At 32.8% G+C, this 12,856-nt stretch overlaps 1 protein-coding gene across 1 annotated transcript in view; it reads left to right on the forward strand.

The window, feature by feature from the left end:
- LOC125053714 (hemicentin-2-like) overlaps window positions 1-12,856 on the forward strand; it is a 111,293-nt gene that overhangs the window by 92,444 nt on the left and 5,993 nt on the right. The window contains exons 6-15 of the mRNA XM_047655220.1: window positions 1,711-1,917; window positions 2,439-2,584; window positions 2,806-2,956; window positions 3,700-3,830; window positions 4,079-4,238; window positions 7,064-7,225; window positions 9,317-9,451; window positions 10,069-10,272; window positions 11,386-11,535; window positions 12,473-12,590. Of these exons, the coding sequence (XP_047511176.1) occupies window positions 1,711-1,917; window positions 2,439-2,584; window positions 2,806-2,956; window positions 3,700-3,830; window positions 4,079-4,238; window positions 7,064-7,225; window positions 9,317-9,451; window positions 10,069-10,272; window positions 11,386-11,535; window positions 12,473-12,590 (1,564 nt within the window). The remainder of the gene's footprint in view (window positions 1-1,710; window positions 1,918-2,438; window positions 2,585-2,805; window positions 2,957-3,699; window positions 3,831-4,078; window positions 4,239-7,063; window positions 7,226-9,316; window positions 9,452-10,068; window positions 10,273-11,385; window positions 11,536-12,472; window positions 12,591-12,856) is intronic.

Consider the following 12,856-nt stretch of genomic DNA (forward strand, 5'->3'; position numbering starts at 1 on the left):
GGCTGGCGTTTTAAATTTCAATAGGCAACGCTCCGCTGCATCTGGCGCATCACAATGTGAACTAACTGAAATTAGGATCTTCGATTTTTCTATTACTTTGGAACACCGATGAAATGATATTTTCGTATGGATAAGATAGTGTCAAAGTTATCTTTTTAAATTGATTACCTGTTTAAATTTATTATTGAAGTGAAACTTCTTTATCGGGGTTGGAAAAAATTTTAGTGTAACATTTTTTCGTTACGCGTCACATTTTTCCGTTACGCGCCATCTTTTGAAGTGAAACTTCTTTATCGACGTACGGGAGAAATTTTGTAGCAGGTTACGCGCCATGTTGCTTTTTGAAGTCAAACTTCTTTATCGGCGTTGGAAAAAAATTTACACACATTTGTCACATTTTTCGGTTACGCGCCATCTTTTTCTTGTCCCTACCACGGTTGATCCGAAGAGATTCGAAGCCATTAGTAACAAAAATATATAATAACGATAACAATGATAGTAATACTAATAATTCTATTACAATTAATGAAATTCTGTAATCTTAGTACAACATAGTAGTACAGTAATAAGTTAAAATGAAATAATTGTATTTGTATTCATGTCTATGATAATAAAAGCCTTTTTTATCTAATTTAACTTTATTTAACCAATTTCTGTAAAGTTGCATATAGTAGATCATTTTTCGAAAAATAAGGTCATAAAGAAGTTTCACTTCTTACGTGTGTACACCTAGTACAGGCACACATTTTTTATAGACGGTGTTTTATGCTGTGATACGTATAGTAAACGACACCTTACTAGTATTATTTCCAAAGTTATTTTCATTAAATCAAGGACCAATTAAACTTGTGTAAATGATAAATAATTGAGATATAATAAGTATAACATGTTATATATATAGTTATTCCTTCCTTACTTAAACATTTTTAAGTTTTTTAAGTCTATGTTCTGAAATAGTTCCTTTGTAAAGTCTCCATACGTATTCATTGCCATCACTTGTGTCTGCCACCCTTTGATTTACGTCGTATTTGCGGAGGCCCCAATGGAGTCTTTATAGAAACATTTGGAGAGATATTCCATTCCAATGAGTTCATTGAAAAGTCCGCAGTATGGCAGGCTGGCGAAACGCCAGGTCTGCACCGCACAGATTATCTTTGCCCGTGTGCCTACCGATTGTAATGATGCAGTGGGCCAAACATACACTCTATAAAATTTGCGATATCGCCATTGTTTAAATTTAAGCTTTATTTTTGGATTTCAGACGTCTACCATTTTTTATCTATTTTTATTCATGTAATTTAATGTTTTAAATCATAATCTCCAATATTTTGGTATTTCATTAAGAGTCAACAGCTTTTATGCTATTAAAGATTTTAAAAACTTTACAAAAAATCCAATCGGAAAGAACAAATTTGTCTAAGTTATAAATTGAAAATAATAATACAGTCAATATATTTATTTTATTTTTTGATTGTTAACGAACACCAGCTATTGGTACAGCTGTTTATACCCTGTGGTTTATAACAACTTGGTCGCAGCGTGATGTTACGCTTCCCTAACCTTCCAACAACACGCAAGTTTCAATTGCAACGCAATAAATATTCAAACAATAAAATCAAATTCTGCTTTTATTTTTGTGTTAACACTATAATGTTTAAATTCTATATTTAAATTTAATTACTTAAATTCAAATGCCAAAATATTCAACAGGTCGCCCCGAGCCCGTAGTTACGTGGCTGGTAAATGGCAAGCCAGATCTTAAATACATCGGAGTGAAGACAGACACACACGTCATAGTTAACCGGTTGGAAGCCCAACAACTAACTAGGGACAGTCTCAATACGACCTACAAGTGTCGAGCTACGAACACTCACCTTGTACCGCCGCAAGAAAAGTCAGTGCGGTTAGAAATGAACTGTAAGTTTGAACTGACTAATTAAGTAATGCTTGACACGAGTAGACAAAGCTTATTTTATCAAAACAAGCTTTTGGCATTAGTATAAACCTCACTAATATCAAGAGATAAATCTTGAATTACGCTTGTAAGATTACCACGTAAGTTTGATTGCGATTGCGATATTTTTTATGATACTAGGTCTACTAGTGTTTGAAACAAGATAGGTTTGGTATGTAAAAAGGAAGTTAATATTGTTTCTTACATAATTAAAGGTTTTTAAACTATATTTTATTTTAATTTCTTCCTTTCTTTGTTATTATTTTTTACCATATTACATGTATAATAGAAGTAAGGTATATTATTTTGTATACAAAATGCTTTGTCGTCAAGAAATAGGCAGTAATGAATTTCATGCAAGAAGAAAAACGGTAAAGAGCAAATGAAGGAAGGTTTAAAACATCAAATTATTCGAGAAATATTTAATTCTCTTATACTTCGGAAGGATTCCTTAGGAAATTGTTAAGATCTTAATTTTTTTCAGTGGCTCCTCTATCTTTGTCTCTCCTGAATCGGCCACAGCAGCTGCTGGCCGGTTCAGCAGTTACACTTCAGTGTGTCTCAGAAGGAAGTAGGCCACCAGCTCTTATCACATGGTACAAGGATAACAGAATTTTTGAGAAAGAGCGGGTGAGAAAGTATTATTACTATGCTTCTCATTTTCTTACATTCTTTTATAATTACGCTACACATGTGTAGTCATTATACGTTATTTTACATCTGTAAGACCATGTTACAGAAACTAAACAGATTTTTACTCGAACTGACTTCAGCTGAAGACACTATATTCACAGTACAAACCAGCACCTGAAAGTTGGTGTTGAAGTTTTATTTTGCTATTCTTTTCATAGATATCTGAACGTGCTAACGAAACGTGGTCAGTTAGTTCCTTGGTCTTCCATCCGGCGCCTAGTGACAATGGAGTCATGGTAAAATGTGTAGCAACGAACCCGAGACTTCCCGCAAAGGCAATTGACGATCAATTTGAATTAAACGTTGTATGTAAGTACAAATAATGTGAAATTTTGTTACTGGTAGTTAGAACTTCTACAGATTATGAGTACGATAGTGTTGTATAGCTATAATTACCCATAGTATAATTTTTTTTAACCACGTAGACCTTAAAATGTTAAAACAAATTTAACTCAGAGGTAACAAACAAAAATTTGAAAAAACTATTACCTTGATTTTTAAGACTGCTCCTCAGAAATAGTTTCATTTAGTTAGCCATAATTTGGTGAAATTTGATCTAAATGATTGTTTATGCTCAAAGAACAGGTCGCTACTTTCGGTTTTCAAGCAAAACTCATTGAATTTCTGCAATATTATCGAAATTAATTATGCTTGCTTAATTATTTATTTATTAATTAATTATAATATTACACAGTTTACAAAATAAGTTTGTAGTACAAGCACTTTTTGTGTGAAAAGCTGTGCTAGCTGACTTAGAGTTCTTCTAGTTTTAGGTGATAAAAAGGTTGTGTTATAAGAACTTTAGCCTATATATCGCATTTATAGTAATATAAAATAGTGCTTAATATTTACAATACAACCGTATAAGCCTATATAACTATATAAATGATTTAGTTTCTGATTATTTATTTAATATTTGATTACCCACATAACATAAGAAATCATATTCAGAATTTATAAGATTTACACATTTCAATGGCCACCTAAGAAAACATTTTAAGAACTTAAAAACTACGTGTGAGACCAGTAATAATCACTCCATCATCTTCCAGATAGTCCCTTGGTGACGTTGACTTTGGGCAGCACTCTGAACCCTCATGATATAAAGGAGGAAGATGATGTCTACTTCGAATGTAACGTACGCGCTAATCCAAAGGAATATAAGATATCATGGTACCATAATGCAAGTATCTCTTTCAACAATGAAAGAATAGAAGTACTAAACATATTTTTTTTTAAATGTTATTTCTTAATATAATCAAACCACTTCTATGTGTAATAGAAAGAGTTTCCGTATGCACGGGAATATAAGCTTTTTAGAATATTGAAAGTGCTGCAAAATATATGTGAATTTGTATAGTAAATTTATTCGTAGCAACTTTTAGTATTTTTTTTTCTTAACAACGCTGGTACTCAAAGTAAATATTGCAGGGCAGCCCCGTAATACAGAATATGAGGTCTGGTATTATTCTCAGTAGTCGATCGCTAGTCTTACAAAGGCTTACTCGACAAGAGGCAGGACTGTACTCATGCAAGGCGACCAATGCAAGAGGCGAAACATCCAGCGAGGCAGTTCGACTAAGGGTGCAATGTAAGTGACGTGCGATTAATACTAAATAACACTAAAATTTTAATTAAAACGAGCTAGGTTGCTTTTCTCACACTCGATTTTCGTTTAGCTTTTGTAACTTCAATTGTTTTGTTTAATATTTGTATTATATCTTCGTGTATGTCAACTTTGCCAATAAGTGCTTGTCATATTAGAAATTGTATATTGTGATTCTTTTACTAATGTATTAAAGTACTAAGTATTAATGTATTAAGTAAAAAAAATCAAGTATTATTAGAGATATAGTCCAGACTTATTGGTCTCAAGTTCACTCTCTTGTTCACACCTATCACACTTGGCTAAGGCGACGTTAATATATTCTCTTCTCTATCTTGGCTACGGACACAAAGTAACAATCTACGAAGAAAAATTATGCTTAAGATTACTTTAAAGGCCGGCAACGAACTCCCGAGCCCTCTGGCATTAAGAGTGTCCATGGGCGGTGGTATCACTTAACATTAGGTGAGCCTCCTGTCTGTTTGCCCACTGTTCTATAAAAAAAAGTCATAGGAGAAATAATAATACCAATAAATAATACAGTTTTGCATCTTTAGGCTTCTTATCTGATTTAGATATTACCAATCTATTCAATCTGGCGGCACAAACACGAATAACAAAATAGATAAAAAACGGAATTAATGCTTTTGATGATATAACTTGTAATCTTATACCTACCATGTGTAATTAAAAGATAAGTTATTAATCATAATAAATACGTGAAAGAAAGGAAAAGTAAAATTCAAAATTGAATAAAATTTTAATTAGTATTTTAATTTTTAATTTTTTATAAAACCAATTTTATATTAGCATTATTAAAAAGATCAGTGATTTTTTTTGCTTACACACAATAGTTTATACAGGGATCATTAAAAATGTGTGTGTAATTTTATATAACTTAGATTTTGAGCTTGTCTATTATTTAAATTATAAAAAAATCCGTCTCTTTAACTTTAAAAACACGAAATATCAGATTGAATTTTGTTTTTTTTATAAATTGTGCCTGCACAAAGATACAATATAACATTACGATCTAGCCTAAATTGAGACTAATAAGTTATTAAAAAAAATTTAACATGAGAAAGTGTCTAATAACACTACTTACAGTCTATTAAGAGGAAGATACTCTGTTCTTATGTTAAATTGTTCCACTACCCATTAACTTTTACTCACACTATATTTTCACCAATCCGAATTGTTTTGCTCTTTTCGATCTCCTCACAATTTTTCACGGTTTTGCAATAACTCCTATAGTATGATATTCATGTTTAAATTATTAAAATAATCCTTAACGTAAAACCATAAAGGGATCAGCAATTGCGACGTGGAAATAAAGTTTACTTGGTTTATTAAAGGTTAATTGTATTTATCAAAGGTCCATAATTTTGAGTTACTGCTGTTAAATGTATGCCTTGGCTTATTTACATAACCTCACATCGGATACAACATAACAATAAAATGTCACTAGGTATGAATTACGGAGTAATAAATACTCATGTCTGCGTGTATATATTCAAATGATTGTGGTCGGATCGACGAGTCGTTTCCTTCCTCCAGCAATTACGCCAGAGGAAGCTTGCTTCCAGTAAATCATCAAAATTATTGCCTAATATTAGGGCAATTGTCCGGGAACTAGCAATCTGTTGTTTTGCGGGTACACTTTAATTCATAGAGCTTTGTTTTAGTTCGCCCGACCGGAATAAATTTCCTTTCAAATCCCGTTTTGTGTCATGTTGCGGGTGCAGGTAATGTGCGTTTAATGTTCTTGTGTGGGTTTCAGCGCTAAATGGATATTAAATACGTACACGTGAATAAAAATATACCTCAGTATTCAGCACAATACAATTCAGCAACAGCTAGCGCATTAATACGCTTTTCAATTTCCACTTAATACTTATCATTGTTTGTTTGGTTAATACGTAGGCATTCAGTAAACTATAAATATACTAGCAGACTCAGCCAAGCGTTGCTGTGGCTAAGTTTTTTGTTATATTACATATTAGTAAACTATTCAAGGGTAGGAGAAAACCAGCCATGGGGACCACCATGCTTTTTTGATGGTTATGCCATTTGATTGTAGCTTATGTGAAACGTTGGTACTTTCAACACAGCGCCATCTGTTAGAATTGTGACCGTCAAACAATAAACAAATAATTTGCAATAAAATCATATTGCGGGTATAAATTAAGATGTAAGCTATCCTATCTAACTGCACTCGGTGCGCAAATTTCATTGAAATCGGTTAAGTAGTTAACCGTTTAGCGGACAAACAACGTGACCCGTTATATATAATATTAAGATATGAATATTTGAGAGCGTGATAATGAAGTCAAACTAATAACTTTTTTACTTAAATCACTGTTTAAGTAAAAAACAATTCGATTCTGTTGAATCTTGTTTGCCATGAGGCAATCACAATTCAACAGAAAGCGACGAAAGCCTTCATTAGTTTCGTGATGGGCTAGATTTAGTGTTTATTAATTAAATTAGTATTTATAAATTTTGTGTTATCATGTTTTATTTTGATTTGCCCTGTATCATATTTTTTATCAGAGAAACTTTTTGTGGATACATCTAATGTGTTTATTTTATTTTTTTAACTTTTTTTTATTGTATAGAGATGTATCTGTTTTGTTTCCCAAATAAATAAATTTCCCTCCGCTATTAATCTTTAAATTTCGTAGCGTTCACTATTCCGTAAATTGCATTCGGAGATAGTCGAAAGATTAGACTAGAGTCAATGAAACGTACTGACAGTTTAGTCAGTACGTTTCATTGACTCTAGTTTATATAAGTATCATTTGTTTTAGATGCACCTGTGTGCGGAATGGTCTCACCCCAAGTGATTGGTGCTGCACTTGACGAGTCGTTGCATGTGCAGTGCTCAGTGCACGCGGATCCTGCCGACATCACGTTTTTGTGGCAGTTCAACAACAGTGGAGAGAGCTTTAACGTATCACCAGCGAGATATGGTAAGGAATAAATTATGAATCTATAGCAGCTGCGTGTACATTCAATTAAAAACCAACAATGGGCGATTGTCAAAAAATAATACAAGGTAAAAAGTTTATTATCGTCTTTCTGTCTGATTACGAAAAGACACGTTTAGTTAGGATGAAATAGCAGTGTCTGGTGAAAATGTGATGTCGTGAATAAAGTCAACATTTTAACTAACCGGTCGCCTATTAAAACATACTGTCACATAAACGCTTACCCTCGCTACAAAAATAAACGTGTTATTTGAAAAAATAATATAAATAAAATGTTCCTATGAGTAATTGCTTTCAAGGGAATTGTATATGTTCAATAAAATCTAGTGGACGCGTTATCGATATATATATTCAACTCACTCCTAAAACTAAAGCTACACAATAATGGCTGTTTTAACGTAGAAGATTATATCAAGCGATCGTAGCTTTTGATTTGGAAAGACGGAAATAAAGAAGGCTTGTTTTTCTCAGAGCAGCGCCGGCATGCTGTAATTTCTATTAGGATAGCAATCCCGACTTGTTTGTATGCAATTAAATATATAAATACCATAACCATATCATACCATACCATAAAAACAGGCGATTTTTTTATGGTACCCACAATAGTGGTAACGTTGGCTATCCCTCCTGATAAAATACCGCGCGATCTTAAAGGGCATCGGCGCCACGATTAAAAAGATCGAAATTATATTAAGTAGATATTGTATAAACAATGATGTGCAAAATTGCATTTTAACTGATAAATTCAAAAAACATTGTTTATTCAATTTAATGTAAATAAATACTTATTTTTTTATTACTTTTTTAAATATATATACTGGAAAAAACACATTCTAAAACAACCTAATAAAGAAGCTTTCCAACCAAGGTTGGTCACCGCGGGAGGATCAAACCACCGTCCTGTAACAAAACAACATAATATATATAAGTATATTTAGATATAGTTGCAAAGGATAGAGAACAGTGTAAAGGGTTAGAGGAGGCCTTTGCCTAGAGGCACACCGAACTCGGAGATATACTGTAGTGAAAATATACTAAATATCACAGATCACAGAGTTTCAGAATAGGCTATATTATTATTTTTTATTATATTGTATTATTATATATTATTATTATATACTAATCAATTATTTAATGAAATAATAATCTAAAGGTTTGGTGGACACCAACCTTCACTGACAATTAATTAAATAACTTAAAATTAATAAATACATTATTTTTTCGTAGGTGTCGTAGCATAGAAAACCTGTTGTATCTACGACTGTTATTGTTTATAATTCGGACATACAAGCAGGAAAATTATTGAAAAACTAGAATAGCCGGTAGATAAGATTGAGATCAGGAATATTTAATGAGTAATTATCGATAAAGGGAGATAAGAAAAAAGAATGTCGAGTCATAATTACTGGCAAAAATCTAAATATGATTTATTCATGTAGGTAACTTAAGGTTACCTACATTTTTAATTTACATTTACTATCAGTTCTTTACAAAATGTTTAAAAACCATCACATAATGCTCCTTTCCTTTCCTTCCCATTCCTGTGGGAAGAAAGGTGAGTCAAGGTAGAATAATTAATTCATTCACCGTATACGCATCGATCCAAGTCCAACCAGTCACCACAAGTTTCACCCGTTTACTAGTACGACGCATGGCCAGCCATGAGCCCCCTTGGCATGTAGGGAGAGATACATCCCGACGCATGGACGACAAGTAACAGGTCCTTGAACTGTGAACTTGGCCAGATAAATCAAATAATTGACGAAACCAAACTTAAAAATATAATAAGTATTTTCAAATTGTAATAATAAAATTTTGTTCATATCGTCATATTCCCGATTATATACAATATCATATCTTTTATGAAGTAGTTGTTGGCTTAGTGGCTTCAGCGTGTAATTATCATCCCTGAGGTTGTATGTTCGCGTCCCGGCTTTGCACCAATGGCCTTTCTTTTTATGTGCACATTTAACATTCGCTCGAACGGTGAAAGCAAACATCGCGAGGAAACTGGCCTTAGACCCAAAAAGGTAGCGCCACTGATTTATTCTAAAACCTTTATGTTCATAATAGGTACATTAAATGGAAGCACAAGTGAGTTACGATATACACCAGCAAGTGAGAGGGACTATGGAGCTCTCACATGCAGAGGGACAAACGCGGTCGGACGACAACTTCAGCCTTGTATTTTTCAAATAGTGCCAGCTGGTACGTAACTTTAAATTTTCTATTAGTCTCGCGAGCTGAAGGAAAATATTTAAGCAAACGGCATTATCTTAGACGAATTTGACTTGAAATTCGTAATTACTCAAGGCTGTCCGTCTATTTTGTTTAATGTAACATGGTCGGTGTCGTTCCAAGAAAGGACGATTAAATAATCTGTCAATAAATCAGAATTTCGTACTGGTTTTGTAGACTCAAACTTAGGGAGCGTTCAAGTATTACGCCACGCAATGTTTGGAGATTCTTGAACCCCACCATGTAACGCACCGTAACGTTTTTCTGTACCCAATAGCAAAACGTTTCCACCCAGTGACTCTTTATACCTAAAAGTTACCATTTTTGTGGTGTAAAGTACTGGAAAATCGAAAATAATATTAACAATAACGCGTAATTCAATCCCCGCCCCGCATTTTACCCCAAACCAAAAAATTCGCTACATAATACATGAACGCTCCCTTAACCAATCTAAATTCATTTTAACTTTTCGCTTATAATTGTAAGATTTGTTTTAATAAATATATAAGAACGTAATTATAGTACATACACCATCAACGGAGTAAAAAAAACAGTTTTTTTTAAATAATAAACAATTCTGCCACCAGCTCGTCCAGCTCCGCCTCGAAACTGTACAATAATCACGGGAAATGATTCAAGTTGGGAGGAATTCCATAGAAAAGACATCATTGTCTACGTAGCTGTACGGTGTGTGACTGGGTACGATGGTGGACTACCCCAGCTCTTGATTCTTGAAGCCTTCGATTCGATTACTGGAGTAACAAAATTTAACGTTACAGCTAATGAAACTGGTACGTTTCCTTGCTCATTAATATTTACATTACAGGTGGCAAACAGGCAGGACCCTCACCTGATATTGGTTACGACCAGACTTCAACACTTATGGTAGTAAATTATAAAAATAATAATTCATTTTAATAATGACTCAATTGATAAATGATTATTGGAATTAATATTTTGTTAATGATCTGGAAATTAATTTTTACTAACCATTGATCAAGCATCAATGCAATCATATCAAAACAAATCATATCTAATCGTGAAAATATGTTTTTATAACAACGCTTTTGAATAATAATTTTAAAGGAAATATAAAATATAACAAACGCATTTGATTATTAATAGCTACATTTTTGTGTATACTAATTTTATACGAGGACATTTTTCCTTAGCTATTTTTTTATAAATATCAAGCAATATTAAAACAGTATCAGGTACGATTTTTAAAATCATGGTACTTTTATGATCATAAAGACTTCGAGTGGTAACTCATTACTTGTACCTATTATATTAAAAATTATATATCTGTCTTCGAACCAGAATTTTCGTATTAATACAATAAACACTATGTAGTTAGTATATTTGGAGTTCGTAATAATAAATGTTACGCGAAAGTTTTCTTAGTGTTATACTTTCTTAATTTATGGAAAAAAACTAATTTCACATGAGATTAATGTGATTTCATAATAAAATAAAAAAACCCATATTTATTTCTTTAGAAGTAATACTAATATACTCTTCGAAGTGTTCATTACTGCAGAACGTGCCTGTCTTGAAGAGCCCTAACCGATACTTCGACTTGCTCCACTCTGCTCTACCCCTGCGGCATCGGGGATATTGAGACCCATAATCGTGTAAATTTGGTCAGACCAAAGAGCAGGCAATCTCCCCCAACTACTCAAGTTTGTCGAGACTCTCCGGTTCTCAATATGGCCAAAGTAGCTAAGCACCCGTTTATAAATGATAGTTGACAGTCTTATGGTGATATTTAGTTCTTTTTGTAGTCCATCCTTATGTGTCGCTCCAGTGAAGCCAGTAGCATATTTCACATCGATCTGGACTTGACCTGGCTACGACTTGAATGATAAAAGGAAAGATAATTAACATGAGTTCCATAAGAACAGATGGGGTGGCTGTTTTCCTGATGCCTGCAGCAGTATTATGGTCCAGTGGAAGTTCCCTTCGGTTAACGGTACACTCGCAAAACGATAAAGGCTCTTCAGAACGGGTGATTTTGCAGGCCCTTTCCTATCAAGACCCAGAAAGGAGAACAGGTAATGCTACAGGGAGTGTGTGTTGGTTGCAATATAGCAACTTTATTATATAACATTATTTATTAAAAAAAATAAAAATGGAAAAATAAATATTTAATTTAGAAAATACTGTAAACATTGAATGTGCTTCTAGTATTTTATGCAAATAAAAATTGTGCAAATGCTTCCACTATAATGTTTCATACATTTAGAATTTACAAATATCAATAAATAAAATTGATACAACGTGTTTGTTTTTAAATTAAAACGAACAGCGTAGTTAACGTATTTTGTTAATTCTACTTTGCAAAATGATGTTTATTTATTTTGCCACTATTGTCGTATTTAGTTTAATGTCTATTGGGTCTTTGCTGTACTATAGTTGTATAAGAACGTTTTTGATCAGCACGTCTATAAAAACGCTTCTGTAAATTATGAGAAGTGTTTTTTTGAAATGAAACTTCTTTAGGCGCATGAGGGTAAAATTTTTACGGAACGTCACGGATGCGCAGCGTTTTTGTCGAAGAGAGAGACCGATTGAGAGAGAGTGAGAAGGGCGAAATACCTATAGAAATTATATTTTTTAAATAAAAATTTCGTAAAGAGAATTATGAAATATTAGTATAATATATTTTATGCAAAATAATTTATTGAAATCTCAAATGACGAATTGTAAATTAAAATGGCACGTGTTTTTATTATTGAATAAATCAAAAAAATATTATTTGGATTCATTTTCGTCACTTTTGATATTTTAATGACAATTAAATTCATGAAATTTGTACATATCTTCCGTTTTCCCTACCTCTAAGTCTCGGAAATCTAAAGTTTTAGATTTGTATAAATATGAACAAGAGTTACAAATTAGTTTGCCAAAGAAGTTTCACTTCTGACATGTATTCTTTGTACGCACGGACTTTTTTTTTATTTTAGTTACCTACTTATAAATTTTGTATAGATGGAATTCAAAGTACAATGGCTGGGGTGTCACGTGGTGCTTTTTTGGCAATCGTCATCACAGTACTATTCTGCTCAAGCGTTGCCGTACTAGCTGGCTATTTTCTTAGGAAACGAAGGTTTGTTTCAAAGCAATATACATACATATAACCTCTATCCATACTTATAACCCTCATTGTATATATTTTAAAGTAAGTCTTGTTTATTTATAAACAACATACTTTTATAAGCCATGGTATGTGAAGCATATAAACTTGTCATACACATAAAAAGCCATGAATAGTGTTTCTAAACATTGAAATAAATATAACCATTATGATAACTCACGTCTTGTTTGTTCCATCTACGCCTTGCTAAGCTAAGGGATCAAAGTTCACGTTGAGAA

Source organism: Pieris napi, chromosome 1, assembly GCF_905475465.1.
Source record: "Pieris napi chromosome 1, ilPieNapi1.2, whole genome shotgun sequence".
In the NCBI taxonomy this organism is placed as follows: domain Eukaryota; kingdom Metazoa; phylum Arthropoda; class Insecta; order Lepidoptera; family Pieridae; genus Pieris; species Pieris napi.